At 48.7% G+C, this 25,234-nt stretch overlaps 1 protein-coding gene across 5 annotated transcripts in view; it reads right to left on the bottom strand.

Moving 5' to 3' along the window:
• The window catches only part of LOC126536992 (uncharacterized), a 426,514-nt gene that overhangs the window by 40,921 nt on the left and 360,359 nt on the right, over positions 1–25,234 (bottom strand). Inside the window, exon 1 of one of the 5 annotated variants that reach the window (XM_050184077.3) lies at positions 23,597–23,800. The exons of the other annotated variants lie outside the window; for them this stretch is intronic. Within the exon in view, the coding sequence (XP_050040034.2) occupies positions 23,597–23,622 (26 nt within the window). The 5' untranslated portion in view covers positions 23,623–23,800. Of the gene's footprint in view, positions 1–23,596; positions 23,801–25,234 lie in introns of those variants that run through there. 5 annotated transcript variants of the gene reach the window in all.

Genomic DNA, 25,234 nt, shown 5'->3' with positions numbered 1-25,234 from the left:
ATTCCATGGAAAACCGCACACTCAACATACGAAGTGAATCAACCACTTCGCGCAGATACCCCCTAATACTTCCTCCCTTCACATCACTGGTCGTTACAACATATTGCGGCAGTGCTTTTCCCAAACGAACTTGAATTACTGTGCGTAGAAAATCATTTCTCTGATCCCGAAAAAAAAAAAAAACGCGACACAATTTGTCTGATAAACAAATGCGACAGACCTAGCCCACCACTTCGAGCTGAACGAAACAAATTGGTTCTGCTTATCCTCTCCCAACTGGAAGCCCATATGAATACGGCAAAAACACGATGCATTTTTTGCACACTTGAACGACACATTGATAACACTTGCATAATATACCACACTTTCGCTACTAAAAAGAGATTGCACACAGATGCACGTCCAAACATTGACAAATCTCGGCCAAGCCAACCCTTTGATTTTTCACTCATTCTATCAGCTTCATCGGACCAGTACTGTGCGGTATCATTATAGTGCTCGAGCGGCACACCCAAGTACTTAGTTGGCGTTGTTGACCACCGGATGTTTGCAAAGTGAGCTGGTATAATGTCCCAATGACCGTGCCATATACCGATGCTTTTTTGCCAATTGATCTGGGACCCAGATTGTTCACAGTACTTCTTTACAAGATGTACAACTTCAAGTACGCTATCACGATCCTCGCAGAAGACTGCGATGTCATCAGCGTATGCCAGTACCTTGACTTCAGAAAGCTGTAGCCGAAATCCTCGGACGTTTTCATTGCGCATCACTGCTAAACAGAAAGGCTCGAGGTACAATGCAAAAAGCAATGGACTTAGTGGACACCCTTGTCTAAGGGAAGATCTGAGTGACAGCTTCTCGCTGAGGGACTTATTAATTATAATCTGTGTCGTGCATTGGTCGTAGGCCATTTTGACGCCATCTAAGATTACTTTCCCTACGTTAACATATTCCAAAACAAGAAGAAGAGCATCGTGGGACACACGGTCGAAGGCTTTCGCCAGGTCGAGTTGCAACAAAGCGACGCGTCTAGCGAAGACGTCGCAACACTCTAGAACGCTTCGCGCTACGTGGCTGTTTGTAGTAATAGCGCGGCCTTTTATGCCGCAAGTTTGATGCGGACCGACAAGATTTGTAATGACTGCTTGAAGTCTCTTTGCCAATACCTTCATGAGTATCTTATAATCGGTATTTGTAAGGCTAATTGGCCTGTATGGCCCAACCGATAAAAGCGCCTTGTGGTCATCTGTTTTCGGTATTAAAACCATGTGTGCACTTCTGAAAGAAGGTGGCAGTCGCTTATATTTATGTGCCTCAGAGTATACATGCTCCAACACTTGAGCAAGCCCAGGTGCAAATGCCTTATAAAAGGCGGCTCCTAAGCCATCGGGACCCGGTGATTTGCCTGCAGGAAGTTCTTCGATCGCGTGTTCTATTTCTCGGACGCTGATCGGTTCCTCGAGACTGGCTTTTACGTCGTCATCAACGCGCGGCATAAAATTCACGAAACTTGCTTCAAATTCAGCTCCCACGTGGATTGGGACGCCGAACAACTTGCGGTAGTGTTCAGTAAAGGCCTGTTCAATCATATTCGAGTCGGAAGTAACCTCATCCCGATAATTAATCTGTCTTATTTCATTTTTCCTTGCGTACCTCTTTTCATCGGCAATGGCGCGTTTGTTCGGCGTTCCATCAACCCACAGTCTTTCCGTCCGTGCCCGAATAACTGCTGCTCTATATTTTTCCGTGTCAATAGCTTCCATCGCGTTTTTAACTGTTCTGATTTCATCACTAAATTTTCCAGGTTCCGCACTGTCCATAGAAATCAGATAATTTAGTTCCTTCTGGAGCTCATTTTCTTTAATTTTTTCATTGTGTCTTCTAACAGTTCCTACTTCAATCGCAACCATTTTCACGCGAACCTTAAAGTCTTCCCATACTTCTGCCCAAGGTACACTCTCATTACTCAACATGCTTTGAATTTCGTGCTTTAGATCGTTTATAAATTTGTCATCACTTAAGTGTTTTTCGTTGAATTTCCAAAGTGCCCAATCGAACCGCGGCTTTTTTGGCTTGGCACCGAGTGCAAACCACACTATACTGTGATCGCTAAAGGACACCGGCTTCACGACAGTTATCGCATAGAGGCACAAGATCTAACGAGATGTAAGCTCTGTCAAGTCGTGCTTGGCTATCTCGTTGATAGTGTGTAAATTGCGGCTGCAAAGTACTGGCCAAAAGGCGACCAACGTCTTCTAGGTAGTAGTCATTTACTAAGGTGTTCAATATCACTGCACTCTTGTCCTGCGGGAATTTACGTTTAGCACGATCTTCTGCATGACACACACAATTAAAGTCACCAAGAAAGATGATGTACTTGTCACAACGAAGGTACTCTTCTAGATTCGAGAAGAAAAGACATCTTTCATTGATATCATTTGGCGCATACACACATATAATCCTCCATTGTGATCCATTAAAAGAAAAATCAAGAACAATAAAACGCCCACTTTCGCTCACAGTAACCATATCTTCATTTATACCAATACCCCTTCGAACCAAGACAGCGCATCCACCAGACGTGCCGATAGCGTGACATGTGCATACGTTATAATATGTTCTGAAAGGTGTTACCATTTTGTTTGTTTGCTCCTCGCTTTCAACTTTCGTCTCTTGTATAGCTATAATATCGAGTTCATTTTCAACGCATAGTCGGCTGAGCTGGTACTGCCTCCGTCTTGAAGCGAGGCCGCGTACATTAATAGTAGCAACTCGTATTCCCCTCTTCAAATCCATTGTTAATAAGCGGGAAAGGTAGGCATAAAAGAAAACCGTATATAATCACACGTAGCACCTCTAGGTATACTTAAGTTACGTCTACAAGTGCTGACGGACAGAGCAGCTGTTTCGCGACACATTGAAGTGCAGTCCACAAAATACCTTGCTTGAGCAGCGGCTGACCTCCCCGACCCCTCGGTAGCGTTGGGCTCTCGCAAGCTCGCGTCTGAGTGCCTTTGCAGGCACAAGTCCCTACGGCTACTTTGGCGTCGGCGCCGCCGGTCTTTTGTCCGGCGGGATATTCGGCGTCCGCCGTGATGACGGCCGGCGCGTTACCACCGACTTTGGTGGCGGTTCCTCGCTGTTCGGTTGGCCAGTTTGCCCGCCGTCGCTTGTTGATTCTTCGTGTGTTCGCTTCCCGACCGCCACAACAGCATTGGTAACGTCCATCGCTTCGTTGTCAGATGATGCCATAGTCGAGACGGCAGGCGTTTCTTTGGCCGCGATGTCTTGCTTATGAACGTCGACGGCCGAGTCCCTGCTCACAGGTCGCGTAGGCGTTCCTGGCACACCTACCGCTCCGGCAGTCGTTTGCCCCTGCGGTTTCGGTGGTTGTGTCGCTGTGACCTTCACCTCGTTGGCGCTCCCGGCAGAGGCTTCCTCGGCATCCACTTCGTCCATAAGAAGTTCAGCGCTTTCATCTGCAGCCGTCGGCCCCGTCACGTTTGCGTATGTCCTCACGCACTGCGACTCGTCATGGCCGTGACGACGACAACGGGCACAGCGCGGGACGTGGCAGTCGCGCCGGATGTGCCCTGTGTTGCGGCAACGAAGGCAGAGTGGTGCTCTTCCAGGAATCACCACGAGAGCTTCCTCACCGGCTATCCGTAACAGATGAGGCACGTCGTCCGCCCCCAAGCCCTTCCTCGGCATCAGGGTGACCAGGCGCGTTGAAGAACCTTTATCCTGAAGGCCATGCACCCGCCACCGCTCTCTTGCCACATCCGTGACTCGGCCGTAAGGCGCCAGGGCTTCACGAATGTCCTCGTCCGGCACGTTGTGTAACATCCAGTGTAAGTTGAGGTGCATTGCTTGATTTCCAGGGTCGACGACGATGCATGGTCTATCCTTCACCTTCAAGTCCTTTGCCCGCAGCAGTTCTTTCACTCCGTCACTACTTTTGAAAGTCACGGCCCACACATGACTCATTCGATACGCCCCTAGGGCGACAACGTCAGACAGCAACTTCATGCTCGACAGCATGTCACGGAAGTTTTCCGCCCGGTATGGCCTTGCACGCATATCAGCATGCAAAAATAAAGTATTCATAACAAGTCGCCCTGTTGGTAGTTGAGGCAGTAGCACCTGATAATCAGGATCCTCGTTGACAAAAAACCTAGAACCGCGGCCCTGCTGGGCCGCTGATGCCGCTCCGACGGAGCTCATGACAGCCACGTCCTTCCACTTCGGTAGCCAAGACGCGTCCCTCAGCCACGAGTTCGCTGCTTCAAAACGGGACAACATCGCCTCTAGTGAATGCGGTGTTGCCTTAGAAACGTGCCGTAGAAAGTTATACTGCGGTATATATCGGTAATAATGACCACGTAACTTACAGACGTCGCAGTTTCACGAGTAGCGAAGTACCTTTCCACTACATTTCTTGTGCGCTCTGCGCACACGCAGAGCCATCTTGGGGCAAACACAGAAGACACCCTCCTCGCAATGTACGGAGCTGCCCCGACACGTGGCGCACCACTCGCCCCATGATCGCGTCCGCCTTCATGGCGCGTCGGAGACGGAAGAAGAACGAGAAGAACGACTTTCTAAGCGGCGTGCCCAGTATGCAGCTCGGCGACACACTATTGCTTCGCAATCACCAGGCTTAACCAAGCTAAGCCACGGCCGTTTTTTTTTTAATGTCTTGCTTGACAAGCGTATTTTAAAACGTTAAAGAGAAATTCGCCTCCCCCCCCCCCCCCCCCGTTCTTTTTTACACAGAAAGAAAATCATCCCTTCCACGGAACTTCCTGCTTCTCGTGAATTTTCGCCGAGTTCGTTCGGTTAAACAGAAGCTTTTCAACACAATGAAAACGCGAAGGCTTCCGAACGTTCCCGCGCTCTTCCCGATCTCTATTATTTTTTTTCTCTTTTTCTCTGAAATGTACACTGCGAGAACTCGACGCTCGACTAACTCTATAATTTATCACCGCACTAGTTTCGCATCGGACTTAGCGAACGCACCGAAGAAGGAAATGAAGAGCTACCGCCTTCCGGGAACCGCGCAGGAAGCCGCGTGCAAGTCCATTCAAAGCCTTCCGTTACAGGCGCTGCTAAAAAGAGGCGACTGCTAAGCTCGACGCAGCGCGGCACATGTGCTGTGGCCCACGGGCAGCTCTGGCGCGCGAACTGGTTCTGTGAATGGCAATGTCTGCAAGTTAGCTTTCACAGGTTTTACTAGTGATGCAGTTGCCAGGGACGCCACAGGCCATTTATCCGGCTTTTTCGTTTTTTGACTTACTCGTCTTTCTTTCTTTCTTTCTTTCTTTCTTTCTTTCTTTCTTTCTTTCTTTCTTTTGTCGACTAGTCAGCGAGAGAAAAGGGTACCTTCACCGCTCCCACCACGACTCAGACCTCGAATCCGCCCTCCTGCAAAGGGCACTTGTCGGCTTCGCTTACGAGTAGCGCGGCAGAGCAAGCTGTAGCTAAGGAAGAGAAAAAATGACGCGATGGGGTCCGGTGCTATTTCAGTGCTTCCGAGTGAAATGGTCGTAATATGAACTCATGGGGGCGGCGGAAAGGACCCAGGGACAGCCCTGTAGACGGGAGAGAGGGAAGGGCAAGGCTACCAATGATGACGTCGCTGTGACGTCGAAGAGAAGCCACGCGCACAGACGCTTTGCTTTCTGTAGTTTACAAAAGCAGGACGCTTCCTGCTTGTCTTGCAGAGGATCTCAACCTTGACGAATATAGAATTACGAAGAAATCCCTGTGTTCACAGGACTATTTCAGTCGTGGCCCTTTACGATTCAGTAAATTACAAAACACACTTGTGACAACTCGGGTTTCACCTAAAGAATGCTTACATCGAACTTTTATTTTACAATTTCCCGAAGACTTCGCTAATTAAGAAAGTCTTCAGGTTGAACCTAAGATAAAATGTTGAAATCTAGTGACTGAAGAAAGCGGAATTATTCAGACCGTCCTGTTCTTTTTTTAATTTAAGTTTGTTGAATATCACAGAATTAAAAAAAGAACGAAACTATCATGTTCACAATTCTGCAACTCGGCGGGTGAAGGCAGCCTATAATGCATTAAAAAGAAAATTACGCTACGGAAAGAAGTATGGGCTAAAAGCTGAATCAACAGCTCGACTAGGCCGCGAGCCCCAAGAAGACAGCTGTACACAAATGTACTCACACGAAAGTAAGCCATCTCTTAAAGGTCACGTGTGCAAAGAGTCTTCAGAAATCAAACTTTCGACCACAGCTGAGTTCGCATCTCTATACAGTGTCGACGCGTTCGACGCGTTTCGTTACTGCCTGCAGCCTTCTCCAACACAGCGTCCAATCTGCGCCTCTCGAGTCTGGAACAGGTTCCCAGGAGAAATAACGACGGAACACGCGAAAGAAGTCGGCGCAGAGGAGGAAGCCGCGAAGGTGGACTTCAATCGGCGCACAAAAAGGTAAAACCCACGTCTTAACGCCTCCCAGAGGCTCCTTCCTTTGCCAATCTATAGATGCCAGCAGCTCTTCAGCACGACTTTCCTTCACCGTTTGTTAACAGCGGTTCCCGATAAGGTGCTCGACGGAGACGTAACAATGTCTTTGACGTTTTCCTCACCACGTGTATGTCGGAATTGTCTGCCCGGACAGTCTTAATCTTTAAAAGCTTGTGAATAAAAGGCTACACACTATTAGAAGCGAAGAAAAAGATTGAAAAAAAAAAAGAGTGAACGAAGTTCGGTGTTTTGACAACTAGATGACAGGAGCTTGTCGCCCTGAGGCCTTAGCGGAAGAGCCTCCCGTTCGTAACGTGTAGGTGGCCTGTTGAAGTTCCAGACTCCAGAACGACGGCGGGAGCAGACACGCTTCCTCCATTTTCTCTGTGTCGACATAAATTGAAACGCGATCAAGTCAAAGCAAAGTCAGTGCGAGGCGCCCTTTGTTGTGTCTACAAGTTCGTCGGCCTGTGAGACACCGACTTGACTCGGGTTTGGACGGCCGAATTATGGAGCAGCAGCAATCTGAGTAACTTGTCGCACGAAGAGATGTCAGAGTGAAGGACATTGCTTAATGGACACTGAAAAGGAGAAATAAAGAAAAAAAAATTAAGACACAGCGCAGGCCTGTTCGGCGGGTAAAGTACTCGGCTGGCCTTAGACGGACAAATAAAGAGGAATAGTAAACTGCATTAGTACCTTACTTTTCTAGACTACGGCTCATTCTTGGAGTAAATAGAGGGAGGCCGAGAAGCCAGGAAACACGCGGAAGCGAAATACCGGTGGCGGCCTCTCCTTCGGGCCCACACGACAGCTTGTCGTGACGCGACGGAGCGTCCGCTCCCGTTTCGTTAATTGTTCATTGAAAAATAATTATTAAAATGCATGAACTCAATATTCAACGCAAGAAGTTTAGAGAACCCTTTTCTTCAGCGAAAATACGGCCCAAATGCAAAAAAAAAAAGGTGCTTTGCAATCCGCGACGTCGCATCAAGGCACTGGCGCTGCGCGGTATTCGCGAAATTCAAGAAGAAAAATAGTCTGGCCTCCGTTTTATCCGCTAGTAATCAACATTTTATTTCTCCCGTCGCAGGAACGAAAACAGTTTTGAAAGAACACTTCATCAGCCTACACTAGCTCAGCGTTTCTCTTCGATGTTGAGCGAAGAAGTGCGTTTTCTGGGCTTCGTGCAGCCAGTGGCCCCCATAACTTTTTAACGCGGCTGTCACCTTTCGTTTGTTACGGCTTTCGCGTCGCTTTCCGAGATTCTGCGAATGCAGATAAAGCATGTACTACGTAATAAAAGTTAGTTGGAGTTCAGTTAGGCGCCAGGCGTTTGTCCCACGCCTTGTGTATGTGTGTGCTTACGCTACAGTGCCCCTCTCCTCCCCCCGTGCAAAAGGCGAAACAACAGCCCGACCTTATAACGCACTGTTAAACTCTTTTAACTTCCTGAGCGGGACCGCTTGGTCTAGGTTCAAAATAGTGGACAGAGCAGAGAACGGGACAGGTGATACGAACAGGACAGCGCGTCTGTACCGTCCGCGTAACCTGTCCCGTTGTCCGCGCTGTACGCAGTGTTCTCCGGTATCCTCTGAAATACCGGATTCCTTCCCCCAAAAATGGTGGGTGGGTGGGTGGATGGATGGATGGATGGATGGATGTTATGAACGTCCCCTTTGGAACGGGGCGGTGGGTTGCGCCACCAAGCTCTTGCTATTATACTGCCTAATGCCCTACCTAGGTTAAAAAAAAGGCAAGAAAAAGAAAAAAATAACACGATGAACTCCCACAACCAAATTTTCTGACCCCCTATTGTGAACTTTGCTTTTGTACGTCTCCGTTTTTAGCCGTTTCCCAACTTTTTCTTCCACCAATCTTCCAATCGCCTGAAGTGCGAGAAAGCCAGAAACGCTACGGTTAAGCGCACGTAGACAGCGAGAGAAAATTAAGATGGCTAAAACGAAAAATTGGCGAAAGGGGGACACGCGAAGGGTGCGTTTACGAACTGCGGAGCGAAGCCCATCTTGCAGGCCAGCTGGGGGAAAACGATAAAAAAAGGAAAGATAGGACGAAAGGCATAAGTAGGCTACTGGACCCGCAGCGCGATGAAGTTGTTGCGTGCCGCGCATACCGACGTGCAGGATAACAAAGACGCACGCCAGCCGACGCCCTCGTCTTCGATTGTACGCAGCGAGGTAGAAAGTGCGACGCCAAGGCGAGTATCAAGGGCTGGAGACGGGCATCATCACCAATGTTTGTTGTTGTTGTTGTTATTATTATTATAGCCCCGTGTCGATGGAACAATACAATACTCAAGCTCAGCGTAATGACCAATCGTTATGCTGCTTGACAGATCGGCTTATGATCGTGCATAGGAAATGCTGGCAACAATTACAGCACGTCCGCGGCTTCTCCACAATGCTAAATTGTTCAATTAATGATGAAGGGTGATGACAGCTGAAGTGAAACCCATCGGCATAATTAACAGTTCGTGTCGCCAATAAATCACTAATTTGTGAAGTTCAGCGATAAGCGATTTACGTACACGCACGGAAACGTTTTCCTCTTGCCACGTGTTCTGACCTGTGCATTTTCATACTTCTACTTCTTAGACGCCTCTCTGAGTAGATGTATATTGCGGTCGCTTCACGGGGAATGTCCAACACCGGCGCCCGGGCCCGAAGGCTGTTCTTCGGCCTTCTAATAAACGCACCCTACCACCACTACCACTACTACTACTACTACTACTACTACTACTACTACTACTACTACTACTACTACTACTACTACTACTACTACTACTACTACTAGCATTACTACTCACTTCTCTTCTTACTCCCTCTTTTTTCATATTTTCGAGCTTTTCTTCCTGCGCACGTGCGTGCGAGTGTGTGTGGGGAGGGGAGGGGGGAGGAGATATTCACAGATTACTTTGTTTGTCCTACTATTATCACGTATACCTTAACTCAGAAAAATTGTTTTTGCATGGATGGCAGATCATTTGAGAGTTAACTAAGATTATATAACCTTACTGAAGTTGAATTTTACCCATCTCTCCTTTTTTCTTCCCTTTATAGACGTCGAACTGCTTAAACCCTTACATATTAGGCAGCTATCCCTCTTTCAACTTCAATGACGACGCTGTATAGTTGACTTAGCAGCAAAAGTCCCAGACAAAGCCGATAACGCTGATTGCCCGAATTTCGAGAGGTCGAATAAACATTGTTCTTACTTCGATATCGGAATGAAATTTGAGCACCGGGTTGTCACTGCTAACCGAAGCGAAGGTCCCAAAGACACAACTATATAAATAAGAAAAGAACCCTAGCACGGCAAGTGGCAATAGACTGCATCCATTCAAAGCTGCAGCAAGTAGTGCACAGCTATAATTACGGCTAACCGCGCCTACTCGACACTAATAATCAATCGCAAACAGTAGCCTAGCAACTGATTACCATAAGGACAGGAATAATGGCGGTATAGTGCCGACTGAAGTCGCTTGCGATTTTAGACGTTCAATTTGTATAAGTTACAGCAAGAACGATTACAAAACATAAACTAGACTTGTAAAAAAAATAAAAAAAGGAACATGGTTTGTATAATGCAGATACAGAAGCAAGGATGCAGCTTCTGAACTAAGCACTATAAGAGAAAAAGAAAAAAAAACAGAAACAAAACAAGAAGGCGGGAGAAGACTGCCATACTTGCAACTCATATCAGAAGTCAACTGGAAAACGATTCGCGCTCCAGTATAGGAAGAATAATATAATTACGCGGACAATAGACCACAAAGAAAGAAGATCCATTTGCGAAGGCGTGGTCGCTATGAATGAACAACAATCAAGGGAGCGGGATCGAGACCAACAAAAATGAGCATAGAGCTGGAGACGTATATAAAATGAGCACCGAACCGACGAAGCGCGCGCAGAAAGGACAATAACCGGTATAAAAGAGAAAGTTTTCGACACTGAGAGTTCCCAGAGAACTTACGTAACAGGGCGCTTCAGGCATAGCAGCTATATGCGCACAAGCTAGACTCAACTATTGATGCGAATCACAAGCACAGGCTTGCCAAACTACTCGAACGCGATGCATAGGATGGCAAATAGCAGCAGCGACGCCCGAAACACACACGCACACGCACACGCACACACACACACACACACAAACACACACACACACACACACACACACACACACACACACACACACACACACACACACACACACACACACACACACACACACACACACACACACACACTATATCTCTCTCTTTCAAAGAACTGCATCAGTGGAGAAAACAGAAAAATCGAAACGTACCGAACAGTGTGGCGACGCCTTCGCGCCTCCGACACTTCGCCAGCTGCGCCCGACCATACTACAACCGCCGCCTCATCAGTTCCGTGCAATGCAGAAAATCGTAGGCGAGACGCGTTAGCCAATCGGAAACTGGTCTCGCCAACGCAATACCGCGCTGCGGTGAGCAAAACTGTGTCTCGCGGAAAGCATCTCGCTGGTAATTATTACACACGCGAAATTTCATTTTTAGCGCTCGCGAACCCGCCGTGCGTCTGATAGAAAAAAAAAAATAATCGTATCACCCATTGTGCACCGATAAATCCCGCGATGGTCCTCCCGTCCAACGGGCCCGGCCCCATGGAAGATAATGGATACAGATAATGGAGGCGGATAATAGACGAGCGTTCCCGGCGGTCATAGCTCCTCTTGCGTTGGCTGACGGGATCCGTATGCTTCGCCGCAGTGCACAGAACCGGAGAGTATGGAATAGAGAGAGATGCCACCCTGAAGACGGGGCACGAAATGCGCAAAAAAAAAAAAAAAAAAAAAAAAAGCGGCAAGCGTCACCGGGAATACAAACTCTGCTGCATGGATATAGATGCACGAATGGGGAATAAAAAAAAAAGCAAAAATGAGAAAGTGAGAATTAAAGACACAACGAAAGAATGAGAACAGAAAAAAGTCGCTGAGCATCGGGTATCGAGATGAGGAGGCGTCGCAGGGAACCGAGGCAACCTTTTTTTTTTTCTCTCCTCGTCTAAATCCCCCCAAGGGATCCTGCTTGCACACACAACGAAAGTCCAAACTTTGTTCTCGCAAAGCTGAAAGCTATGCGCGGCGTCACGGAGCGCCAAAAAGTGGCGCGCTGTGTGCCCAACGTCCTTCGTCACCTCGGGTTCCGTTTGCACCTCGTCTCAACCAAATTACGGCCGTGCCACTCCTTTGTTTCTTCCAATTATTTCTTTGTTTTCGTAAGGAGAATATGCGAGTCGTAGAGGACCAGGCAGCAGGTTCTAAAGTTTACTCGCTATTCTTTTGAAAGATAAACTTGGTACGAAAGCTGTATAGGAAATCCATTCGGATTTTTTTCAGAAAGAAAGCTATGTTGTTGGGACGAAAAACTATATGCGGTCTGGGAATCGGATCCACCATTATTCCTGCACACTCTTTGATGAAAACTCCTCTAAATTCCGCATTTCCGCGGAATTCAGTCGTTTAATCGCCGCCTCTTCATCTGGCCGGGTGCCTGCAATCGGCGCTCCCTTCGCCTATAACATGGCAAAAAAGCAAAGTTCGCAATAGGGGATCAGAAAAATTTGGTTGTGGGAGTTCATAGTGTTCTTTTTTCATTTTTTTTTTGTTTAACCTAGGTAGGACATTAGGCAGTATGATAGCAAGAGCTTGGTGGCGCAACCCACCGCCCCGTTCCAAAAGGGACGCTCATAACATCCATCCATCCATCCATGGCGCGCCGCGCGACCGATTTCGCGCGCTGATGTTGTGAAACAATCCGCTGCTCCGTTAAACTCGATCACAGCTCGCAGTAAATCGCGGAGTAGCAATCAGTTAAACAGAAAACCCCCACGAAGGTTAAATTTAGACAATTTAGAAGAAGTCTACGGGAGGCATTTTTGTAAAGGTCGTCCATAAACACAGCCTAAGGAATTATGCATTAGCGTTAGTTCTTGGGCCACTTGGTGCATGACGAACATAAAAAATTGGGTACCAGCGAAACACAAAGGACGCGAACACAAGGAAAAGGCGTTAGACACGGACGGACGCTGGGCTTTCAACTGTGCTTTATTAGAATTCACATTGCCGCATCTTACATAACCGCACCTTGCATAACCATACCTTGCATAACCGCACCTTGCGTATTTTCCGTACCTTGCAAACTGGCTAGCCCGTTCGCGAGGATTGGAAACGAGGGGACAATGAGAGGGGCCTGTAAAATTGAACACGTGACACCCTTCACCGAGTGCAAGACTGGTGTTGTTTGCCGCGTTCCGTTGACTTGTGGTAAAGTCTACATGGGACAGACAGGTAGGCGTGTTAATAAGCGCCTGCAAGAACAGAACACATCCTTAAGCGGGGACAAGCGAAGCAATCTGACAGTTCATTGCCGCGGCTGCAAGAAGTGCAAAAAAAGTGACAGTGTTTGGTCGTGTGACCATTTTAGGGAGGGGTAAGACCAGATACGAGCGGGAAATCTTGGAAGCCGCTCACACTGGAAATGATAAAGAAAATTGTGTCAGTGACACGCCTTGTTAGGAATGGCCGTACGGGGTGACAACGTGCCAGCTTTCAGCCCGCTGCACGTGTTCCAATCCGGCCGGACGGGGCACACTTCGGAGAACTGCGAATGGCCGGCAGCCACGTGGCGCGCGGTCAGCTCAGGAATGTGGTACTTGGCCGCGCCACCTGGGACAAAGCAGAGTTCTACGAAGCCCTCTGCCGTCGGCTCCAGCCCTTTTCACCTGTGTGTATGCGCGGCACGTGTATGTGAGCCCTCATCCTCCTCCAAGTCGACAGCCCCCATCCTCCAAAAAGGCGGGTCATCTTGAATGACGTCGAACTATGACGTCGAGCAGAGAGCTTATAAGCAGCGATTGTCGGCTGCTAGGGTGTGCTTGTTGTGTGCTCGTCGTCGGGAGCTGAGTGCTCGTTGTCATGCTAGAAATGTACTAGTGAGCTGTGTGCTCGTAAGCTGTTTGCTGTAGGTTAGTCTTGCGGGCTCCATATTGGAGTCACGCTAGACTGTCAATGTATCTTGTTTTAAATGTAAATTCTGCAAATAAACCCTGCTTGCCTAGCCCTATCGCCCCAAGTTCCTCCGATCGTCCTACAAGCCCGACACCAACTCTAACAGCCTTTGTGTTTATGAACAAGGAATGTGCTTACCTGTCGGGTAGGTAAAATGTGATTAAAAACTGACATTGATGCACGGTTCTTGGGAGGAATAGAAATTGCGCATGCGTCGGAGGTTATGTGAGGCAATGTGAATTCCAGTAAAGCACAGTTCAGCGTCCGTCCGTGTCTAACGCCTTTGTGTGCGCCTCCTTTGTGTTTCACTGGTACCCCCTTTTATAGTTCATGAAAGAATTATGAAGTCGTACATGTCGTCGTCTAATGCCTGGAGGCTTTGCAAACAACCTACTCGGACGTCCTTGGATCATCATCATTATCATCATCACAATCACCACCATCATCATCATCATTTTATGTCCACTGCCAGGACGGAGGCCTCTCCCTTGCGATCTCCAATTACCCATGTCCTGCGCCAACTGACTTCAACTTGGCCTGCGAATTTCCTAATGGATCACAACAGACTAAAGGTAACAGACTTGCTTGATGGCGATTTTTGTCTGTAGACAAAAGAGAGGCTTTATAAAACCGAAAGTACAAGCACGTAAGAAGGTGAAAGGGACCACCGGAGGTCTGCGCACAAGCTATAGCCGGTTCACATTCATATTTACGGCAGCTTAGGGAGTACGCGCACTCGTCCCGTGCCAAGTGCAAGCGAGCAAAAGCCGGGCAAGGCGAGGTCCGTCACCACTGCGCTTCGACAGCGCTTATGTTCATTCTGCTTCCGCGGTTGCCCTCGTTCACGTACAGTCGAGTGCCAAAGTTTCAGGACCAGTGGTAGTGCCTATCCGGGAACGCCTTTTTGACCAGCGTCATGCGTTAATACAATTTCACGTCGCACGGCTGTGCTAGAATAAATTATTATTATTATTATTATTATTATTATTATTATTATTATTATTATTATTATTATTATTATTATTTACGTTGTTTCTTTTTCTGCTGATGACGTGGTCTCTAAACTTTTGCACTCGACTGTACATATTACCGCTGCCTGCTGAAGCTGTAGTCTCCACCTAGTTTTTTTTCACTCGCACGCCACGCCGCGCGGTGCAAGTGACGTCATACGCAGCTATGTTGAGTCTCACTTCCCGATCAGTCTGTGTTGCTGAATACGTGCTACATCAATTTCTTTTTCCAGACGGTAAAGAAAAGCCCGCAAAACACTAAAAAGTCACGCGGCACTTTCCGCGTGCTTTAGCGGAATTCTTTCAGACTTGAAAAATACAAAACCACTTCTGTGTAGCACGTATGTAGAGTAACCGAAAGATGGATCGGGATGGCCTACAATTTCCTGACTGACAATTTTGCTGCGATTATTATAATATTTGAGAAGTTAATCAATATAACTAATCATACAATTACGCAAACACACACACGCACGCACACACGCAAGACAGCCTGACTTGCTCTAAGCGACAGAAAACAACATTACCTCGATCGGTTCTGTCCAGCTACGTGGCACTCGCGTATCTCTAAATTTTGTCACAAGTCACGCGGGACACCTTGTGTAGTCTGACAGTTATACAGCAGAAACAGACGCGGTCTCTAGTGACGACGGCAACAATGGAGCTTGATCAAAGCTTCTAAGTCACGTTTGCTTGGCGAGTGGACTTGACAGGTCGACCAGCACATGTAAGACTTTGCTCTTCAGAAATACGGCTGTCAGAACCGAAACTTGGGCCATGTCCCACGCACGCTCCACTTGTCTTTTCTTCCTCTGTCAGTTTTTCTTTCCCGCTGTAGCTGCTGCGACCTAGCGTGACTAGATTCAAGCACACGGGTACCAAATCAATATCCCATGCGTAAGAAAAGCAAAAAAAGAAAGAAAGAAAGAAAAGACGAAGAAGTTAAGAAAACGTCTAAGAACATGCGACTGTGAGAGGGAGTAAACTATATGCAAAATCGCATAACACTGTTAGACAGTGGCATTTTATCGTCCGCTCACGCGGTTTATAAAACGTTGGGGCAACACTCTACAACTAAAGTTTTCACATAATTTATGCTATACCGCAAGGTTTAAAGCTAAGCAAACGCCCTCCCTCTGTGAAAGAACAGTACAGTGTTTGTGGCCCGGCCTACTTCAAGTCGTAAAGTGCACCCGTTCATTATTTACACCGGACAAAGCTATAAATCGCGCTCACATGTAGATGCGCTGTCCCTCTGTTTCTGTCGCTACTCCCCCCCTCCCCCCCCCCCCCCCCACACACAAGAAAAAAAAAATTGTGGTTGATGGCCACGGTCAAGCACGCTGAGACCAAATTTTCGATACCAGCCGTAACCAAGTGTTATACCGAGTACAAATAGAGCGCGAAACAACAACACGAAGAGATAAGACTCCTTTTTACGACCCTTCCGCATAGCCAATTATGTATGTACTCTATGCGTCCCGGCGCATCTGCGTAAAAAAACAAAAAAAAAAAACAAAGAGCAAAGCGCGCAGCCCATATATACGCAACAAAGCAGCAAAACGGAACTTCAACATCGCGTTTACGACCTTCCAAACTTTCATTCGAATCACCGCGGACCATTACGCATGCAGAATCGACCGCAAGCTATTCGCACACGGCATAAAAATTCTCCCGTCCCTCGCCTGCGCGACGTCATCAAAAGTTGAACCTTGTAAAACTATATCACCCACAATATAGCCTTAATGGTTGATATCAAGCTGGCTTGTACAATATAGTCAAGAGAGGGTAACGTGGGCGAAGCTCCCTTTCAGGAATGACGCTCGAGGAGGCTAGGCATTCGGCAATTAGAAAGAAATTAAAGAAAAAAATCTTGTAACACAGCGAGAAAAATTGTAGGCTCATTACGAGAGTACTTAACCCAAAATATTGCGAGACGCTAGTGTCTATACGGGAGCTGCAAGCGTGGCCGTTCAACAGCTAGGGGTACTGTTATGGACACTGTCAAGTTGTGGAACTCGCCACCTTGTCGGCTCTGATTGGCCCAGAAAGTCGCTACGGCGTCTCCGATTGGCTCAAAATGCCGCCATTGAAGAATTCGACAATATATGGCGGAATTTGAGGCCGTCCATATAGAACAGCACTCCAGCATGGAAAAATTAATTTAGCCAACTGTTTGCCTAAACTACGTTCGTCGGTATTGAACCGGCTTTGTGGCTTCCACCAATATACATTGCGTTATAAATGCAACCATTCGCAATGGTTACGCATGTACTCGGAAACTTATATTGACTTGACGGGACTCGAAAAAATTCCCTTTCTTGGAAATTCACTAAGGTGGAACGTGATAAATAACCCGCCACAAGAACTTCGCAAACCACAAGCACGTAGCCAAAAACATGTACGATGTTGTTACCCATCAATCCAGCGGTAGCGGAACGATTAAAAACTGAAATGAAATTCTGACGTTTTGCGTTCCAAAACCACGAATTGATTACCAGGCAAGCCGTAGTGGAGGACTCCGGATCAATAGTGACCACCTGCATGGGGTCCTTATATAACGTGCACCCAATGCACCGTATACACGGGCGCTTTTACATTTCGGCATCATCGAAATGCAGCCGGGATTTGATGCCGCGTCCTCTGGCTTAGCAGTTCAACGCCACCGCCATTAAGCTGCCACAGCGGTTGTAGCGGAACGATCGTAGCGGCCAGAGTTCCAAGCAGTGTCAGAGTTGTAGGACGTTCCCACCGCTGGCATACAGTTGTAGGAGTTGTCGGACGATCTCGCCGCTGCCACTATTTGTAAGGGTTGAAGGTCGTAGAGAGGAACTTGGGAGGAACAAGGCGTACAGGGTTTATTTACAGTATTTACATTTTATACAAGAGATACATTCCACAGTCTAGCGTGGCTCCCAAATGGAGAACGCAAGACGAAGCATACAGCAAACGAGCACACAGCTCACGAGCACGAACACGAGCACAGAGCACGACGACGAGCACACACTATAGCAGCGACAAACAGCCGCTTATAAACACTCCGTGCTCCCTAGATCCCTAAAGGAGGGAAAAAACGGCAGTTCACCGCCGATTCGCAGCGTCAAACGCCAACGCAGTGGACCCGCCGGTTGTCCATTATCTTGAGTCTTGAAAGGCGCGTCGGTTCCCTGAGCTGACCCCCGCAGCGCGGCCGCCAAAGGCGATTCTCTGCCAAAGGCGAAATCTGCCAAAGGCGATTTAAAAAAGAAAAGAAAGTGCTGCATGTTCTTAAAGAGAGACGTAGTTCTCTAGTGCACTGAAAGGGTGCCCGCCGTCGAAGGTTACGTCATGCAAAATGTTGAACGCGGTCCTGCAGAAGCTATCGATACAGAACGCAAGAAAAAGCCCTCACCCTTTTCGACATGACTGATTTATTGGTGGTCTGAGGTTAACGTCCGTAAGCAACATCAGTCTGGACTATAGGAGACGCCGCAGTCAATGAACTAGCGCTAATATCGACCGTGTGCCGTTCTTTAAAGCCCACCTAAATCTAGGCACACACGGGTCATCTTGAATTCCACCCGGAAGGAGCCCAACATAAATTACGTGCTTATTAGCAGCACGAAGCCGCCGAGGCCATACACTTTCCTACAAAGATTACTTGGGGGAACTCTGGCGCTGCGATCGTGCTTCTATCACGGGAATAATGGTCAGCACGCGCATTTGTCTATACTATTCGTGCTTGTGACTTCAAACATTCTTGCGAGGCTGCCTATTACGCTTCATCCTTGCTAAATTTCGAAGCACTCGCAGCATTCCCAACACAGCAAGACAACAAATATTTGCGCGCATGCGTAGTAATTGCGGTCCGGTGCATTTATTACGCAATATCTTGCTGAACGTCATCAATTTGCGGTCACAAAGACATCTGAAGCCAGAAGGATGAAGTTTAGACAAATCCCTGTACTAACTGTCATTCCAAACGCTAGCTGCACCACCCCGCTTGTAGTTTCCACGTACACTATAGCGCCAAGGTTACTTTTAGTAAGTCGTGCAAGAAGCTCTACGGCTGATGCATCGCGCTGGGTATGACAGTCAACGAATTCGTAAAGCATTAATAGCAGCCCTTAATGCCTGATTTCAATAACAGTTCAACGGTATTGTGTAAACCTGTCTATCTCTATCTCCCCCTTCCACTTTTCCTTCTCTTCTTCACCCCCTACTCCTTCCCCCCGTGCAGGGTAGCCAACCGGAACCACCTCTGGTCAACCTCCCTGCCTTTCTGTGCGTCCTTTTCTCTGATAAATACTGTCACTCAACCGCGAATTCGAGCGTTAGAATTAAGTATAACAACTGTGACGAAACCCGAAAGAAAATGAATGTTTTGGGAGCCAGTGATGAACGCACTCGTGGTCCATGCTCTTGCAATTTTCTGGTATGCTTCTGGTTCATCTGCCCGGGCGCGCAGCTGTTAATTAGTTAAACGAGAGCAGCAGAGCGGATTCCCGATAAAATGACAGGATCTCTATCCGGCGGCCGTGGTATTACAATAGACGCTGCTCCTTGCAAGCCCATTCGCGTAAAATCGCCTCGGTCGTGAGCTCAGCTACTCGCTGAACGGTTGCGCAAGGTAGTTATAATGATAGTGTAATTTTCTCTCTCTTGCTCCGCGCTTCGTCGAGCGTAATATTACTCCTGTGTGTGCAATACTTGGTGCAATCCAGGCGAGGGTCAGCAGACGAGGCACTCGTAAAGCAAATGATCGAGAGAAATTAACGATAATTTCTCTATACGGTAATTTAAGTTAGCCATTAACCTCTTCTAGCGATTTTCGCAACAAAAATGCATATATTGCGCATCCGAAGAAGAACGGAAAAGGAAATAACAGTTTAGCTCGACGCAGAAAAGCCATTGCCTGGGCGAAGCTCGGAGTCTCCCGAGCATAGTCGACGCCATCAAGTGAACGAAACGCAGTGTCGACAGTTCTCGAGACATCAGATCCAGTCTCCGCGGTGCGGCATAAGTTTCAATGACCAAACATATGGATGTCATCTCGCGGGCGGCCAACGGATCCACATCGTTGCTTGAACAAATGGTGCCGTATAGACACGCGTATAGCAGCGGTGAATGGCGGCGCCAAATGGCGGTTATGCTGCGAACAAATAACTGACGCCCCGCAGCGGCATGCTATCGGGCTCAAATGCGCCTGCGGCGAGAGAACGGCTGTGGCAAATCATCCATGCCATAAACGGTCTTCTGGCCACGTAGCGTGGACCCCTCTCTGCCAAGATGAACGTGCCGTGAAGCATGCGCGCGCGCGTTGCACAAGGACACTATAGCCTGCGCAGCAGCCATCATGTTCTACGACATCTACCACCTGCATTTGCATACCCTGTCTCTGCATGTCGTCCCCAGTGTGGAGCAGTAGCAAGCTACATTCACGTCCCTCAGGCCGACCTCTCCGCCTTTCTCGCAATAAAGTCCGCTTTCTCTCTCTCTCTCTCTCTCTGTTTATGCCGGTCAACCTGCGCGTACCTGCCGCAGCGGTTCAGAGTATACGGCGTTCTGCTGCTGAGCACGGAGGTCGCAGGTTAGATTTCTGGCCGCGACCGCAGCAGTTTTCGTGGGAACGAAACGAAAGGAAAAAAAAAAGAAAAGAAAAGCACTCGTGTAGTTAGATATATTTAGGAGCCACCTGTGTAACCAACTGCAAGTTGGGCGGAAAGTTCAGCTTATATATATATATATGCTGCCCCCGCTACTACATCGCGAAATTACGCGAACTCGGGCCAAATCCGGGGAGTGGGCCTACACAGCTCGGGCTTTCCTGCATGCCACCTCAGTCCCGTACACGAAGGGGACCGGCATGCAAAGCCGCAGAGCTGAGGGGGCAGGTAATCAACCTGCCCCCAACCTGCACCTGCGCTCGTGTTGTGTTCTGCCTCTCGTCCTTCGTCCGGGTTGCGCTACCCACCCATAGGAACAGGTAATCAAGCTCACGTGGCGAAGCGCTTGTGCACTGCGCAGTACAGGCGAGCACTCACCGTCTTCGGGCTTAATGCGGCCGCGCACTCGCGTTCCCGTCATGTCCTTCGTTTTCTGGCTGGCGTGTTTGTTTGTTTGTTGCACGTTTGGCCTTCAAGTACGTGCATCCTTCCTTGTCAGACAACACTGGCTCGCGCCAGAGACGAGTCTCTTCCGGTAAGCAGCGTCAGCGCTGACTGGTCTTCACCGTATACACGCCAGCACGCATAGCAAAAGTGAGCGGAACACGGTTTTGCGATCAGGGCGCGGACCTGGAGGGAATGGGAAGCCGCTGCGGCGCTCACGCGGGACCACGGCGCTATGTCACGCTAAGAGCGCGGCGCGCACGTTAGTTCACCCTAGATGGAGAGCAAATGCACTCAGATCGGGCACAGTGCGATCGAGACGCATACTGTACGCCAGTCGGCAAAAACTTGGAGAACGTATGCTCAAAGACGCTCCCGGTAGTTGTTGCGTCGGTACTGCTGCTGCTTCGTGCGGCGCTAGCACGTAACAGTCAGCGCAGCAGGCCATGCAGTTTTCCTACGACAATCACTAGAGGGAAATATAAAAAGGAGACACTGATGGTATAGTCGGTGTCGCATTAAGTGATGCTCATCCTTTGTTCATGAAGTCCATCTGTTTCAAAAAAAGAGAAAAGACCGTCATCTTCCTTTCTCGGTACCGGCCTAAGACACGTTTTTTTTTTGTTTTTTTTTTTGCTGGGATATATATTATTACGTTGTTATTCCTAATTTTTTGCTTCCTGTTGTACGATACGCATTCGTCACGTACAATAAGTCATCAATTGCGTAGCAGCGCCTTGTCTTCGTCTTGCGTGTCCCGATTGCGCTGCAACAGCCTGCACGTACACCACCAAGCATAGAAAGAAATCTGGCGGTATATAGTGCTGCGGGGGCTATAGCAAGCACGGCGGTTGAGCCAGTGCAAGTGCTTAAACTTTATGACTTCGAGGCTTGAAACGACTTCTGCGATTTCGCACGTTGATCGCCTTCAACAAAAATATGAGGCCATAAATGCGAACATTCGTAATGCACATGTACGTGCGCGTAAACTTAGTGAATTCCTGCACTTAGAGAATCGTGATTGCTCGGAAATTTGGAGAAACAAAGAGTCGTATACAACGTCACGGGAACGTTTGAAGCGACAAGGACGAATAACGGACAAATGCACGTACTAGTGAGACTGATGTCACGTAAATGTGACATCAGTCTCACGGAGACTGAACGATCGGTGCGCTAGAGTTTCCTCCTCGAATGTGCCGCCTAAACACGGCGCTTTCCGCGACGCACGATGCAGTAATACAGAGGGGGTCTGATGAGTAACTGTGCAGGGTGAAAATGTACAAATAAATAACTATCGATGACATCGCAGTTTCTCGCGATGATGATACGGTGATGCAAGACCAGTAGTTCGTCTGATAACATCTGCGGGGTGCACGCACAGGACGGGTTGCAAGAACTTACAGACGGCCATCAATCACCCAGCACATTGCACGGCTATACATAACTGCGGCAACCCGAGCTCCACCGAGTATTTTAACAACATGCAGCGCCGCGCGCAGACATGTCTTTACCACCACAGTTCGATGACTGCAGAGTCGCGCAAAAAGTGCAAGACGTCCTTTCGCACAAAATTGGCCCTTTTGTGAACGTCATAAGTGTCCCACAAGGGTATACAGAGAAGTCTGAAGTCTCCGCAGGTCTGTCTATAGATCACTCATTCCAGTGAGGCCGATATGAACTTCGAAGCCCAGAGTCGTATACACGTGCGTGCAAACACGAAATTCGAAAGCAGCGTAAAGGCCAGTTGGTCACGCAAAGAGCGGCTCACTGGCGGTCGCCATCGGGCGAAAAATAATCTTCGGCGTGGAAAGAGGGCTGCTTATTTTTTCTGGCTGTGTGACACCCACTCGCAAGACGCGGGTTGGCCACGTGCCACAGCCCACGCACAAACCACGTGGTGACGTGTATATAGCGCGACAAAAAAGAAAGAATAAAAAACAACATCAGCATGGCCTACACCGGTCATCAGGTGCATACTTGCACCGTAGATATTGCCGCGCTTGACTTTACTACCTGTAGAAGCAAAATGCAAAACAAGTTCGACGATGCGCGGACATCACGCGCGAGAGCATTGCTGCGTCTACTCGTACAGTCAGCCTGAGAAGAGACGTGCATCGACCGTGCTCAGTGAGGGACACCCAACGAGACAGCATCCGCGGCGGAACACTCGAGTGATCACTTTCGGGGATATCACTCTAGTGAGTGTTGTATAAGAATCGGCAGAGAAGTGACAGGACGCCCGCCGCTTCAGTGTGAGAAGTCTATATACTGAAGCAGGGTCTGGGTTCCGGCTAGATGGTGTTCCATAGCAAACTCGACTTACAGTGAGTATACACAGACAAAAGGACAAAAGGCGCTTGTATTCGTTCGTTCTTTCGTTTGTTTTTTTTTTGTCTGTGCACGCGCTGTAAGTCAAGTTTGCAAAAGAGAAGTCTAACCGGGTATTGCGCGGCACACACGTGAAGGTGGTCGAGAAAGCGATCGCCAGAAAGATGCGGGCTCCTGTGCGGTCCACGTTGCGTCACCGTAGATAAAAGGCGCCTTCTCGCGAGGGGCCGCTTTCACGCGTGCGTGCGCAAACAAGCGTATATACCGCACCGTGCTTCAGACGTGGCTCGTCTTCCGTACACACTCGAGGTCTAGCCGCAGCTGGAACGGCCGCAGGTAGCGGCTGCGGCGCACGCGTCGAGCTGGCTCTCCTCCATGGCGAAGCCTCGCGAGCCTTCGAGCGGGCGCGATCCACAGCTTAGAGCAAGGAACTATGCGCGACGGGACAATAGAACGTGGAGCACGACGAAGGCTGCCTTCACCACAGCTCGAGGAAGAAAAGAACAAAAGAGCAGCGCTGGGGCCACAAGGCTGTTGAAAAAAGATTGGGCAGAAGCAAGAAAATGCGGCCTGCGAACAAGCGCAGGTGACGCCAGACTCACCGGCCGAAGACCCATCCGGTCGCCATGGCCGCGCGGCCGCCGGGGGGCGGTCGCACTCAGCCAGCTCGCGAGCCGCGGTGCGCCAAAAATATACGCCCGTCCACGTGACTGCGTCTCCAGATGGGACCCCGGAGTGAGGGAGTTGAGGTTCGGGCTCGCCCCGCCACGTTTCAGAAATCAGCCCCCCCCCCCCCCCCAAAAAAAAAAAAGACGAAAAAAAAAAAAAAAAAAAAACCCCGAGGCAGCGGAAGTGGACGCATCCGCCGCCCGCACCGCGCACGCCGCTCTCGTCTTGTAGAGCGGCGTGCGCATCTTGTAGTCGCATCGTGAGACGTTAGAGAGTGTTAGATTAAGGGACGCAAGAAGCTAGCGTCCTGCCGGCGTATATTCGCGAGCCGGTTGGATCCCAGAAAAATCCAGGCAGTCTTTGGTTTCTTGGGTACGCAAGCCGCTCGCGTCCCGTAAGTCGGAAACCTCCATCGTACACGGGTACACAAACTCTGCATGACCGCAATGCTAACTCTCGACTTCATTTCCCGCGGCCGGGGCAGTTTGTTTCAGGAGCGCAGCTGGCGCGAGAGGCAGATCGCATACCGAAGAAATAGCGTCATCGGCACTGCGCATGAGCGCAACCTAAAGTCGACTCATCTCTATACGCTGGACCGATAACGTCCAAAAACATTCGGTCAGCGATTCCATTCCAGCAACCCTCTGTTACAGAATTTTAAAACAAAGGACGCGAACTGCCCCTGTGCGCGCTAAAAAAAAATAACCATCAATTTCTACACCCTTCTACGAGGTTTCAGATCCGCATCAAGATCTATTAGAGGGTCTTAAAATATGTCCTACTGCGTCGGTCTGTCATCTGTGTTGTCTGTCGTCTGCTGCCTTCTGCGTGACAAGTTCGATAATCCGCAACGTTATTTGCCGACGAGCTCAAGAATTCGTGATTGAATTTCACGTTTATTTTCTTCTTTCCCCACGATTTCATAGGTATACGGGCAATTCCAACAGCGTACGCTAAATGTTAGGGTATATATTATCCGCGTTTCTCGCGCGCGCTAGAGGCGCGGTATATGGCGTCTCCCAACCAAAAATGAAAAATCCCACACCGCTGGCAAAGCATGTGCGCATGACTTAAACGCACTGCAGTGGTTCGGTTCTTTCATGAGCAAGGGCGATACAGCCGTCCGCAAACTTTGGTTCGCCTGCTTTCAAAACTTTCAAATGGAAACGAAACGAGGCATACGCTGCAGACTCGTATCTCGATAGAAGCGGGGGCGGCAGAGAATGCATAATGCGGGTTCCAGTTAGTTTCAGAATCACGGAACCCGCAACTTGGAACAGCTTGTAGACAGCGCTATACACAGCCCCTACACACACATGTAACTGTTTTGCGACCCGCGTGCGGACAAAAAGAACGCAAGGACCAAAGAACAACGATGCAAAATACCAAACAAGAACACCAATATGCAACGGGAGCTAGCATTGCTTCGCGATTATAAATTCACGCCTCTGTTTATTTCGTTTTATATTCTACTCTCCCCCCCTTTTTTTTGTCGCTCCCTCACCGGCGCACTCCTCCTAACAATCGAAAAATTATTCCATAGGGAGGAGGAGGACGCTACGGAAGCGAAA

This window comes from Dermacentor andersoni, chromosome 4 (genome assembly GCF_023375885.2).
Source record: "Dermacentor andersoni chromosome 4, qqDerAnde1_hic_scaffold, whole genome shotgun sequence".
Taxonomy (NCBI): domain Eukaryota; kingdom Metazoa; phylum Arthropoda; class Arachnida; order Ixodida; family Ixodidae; genus Dermacentor; species Dermacentor andersoni.
The sequence above is the reverse complement of the archived record's forward strand: the minus strand, read 5'-3'. Positions and strand labels throughout refer to the sequence as shown.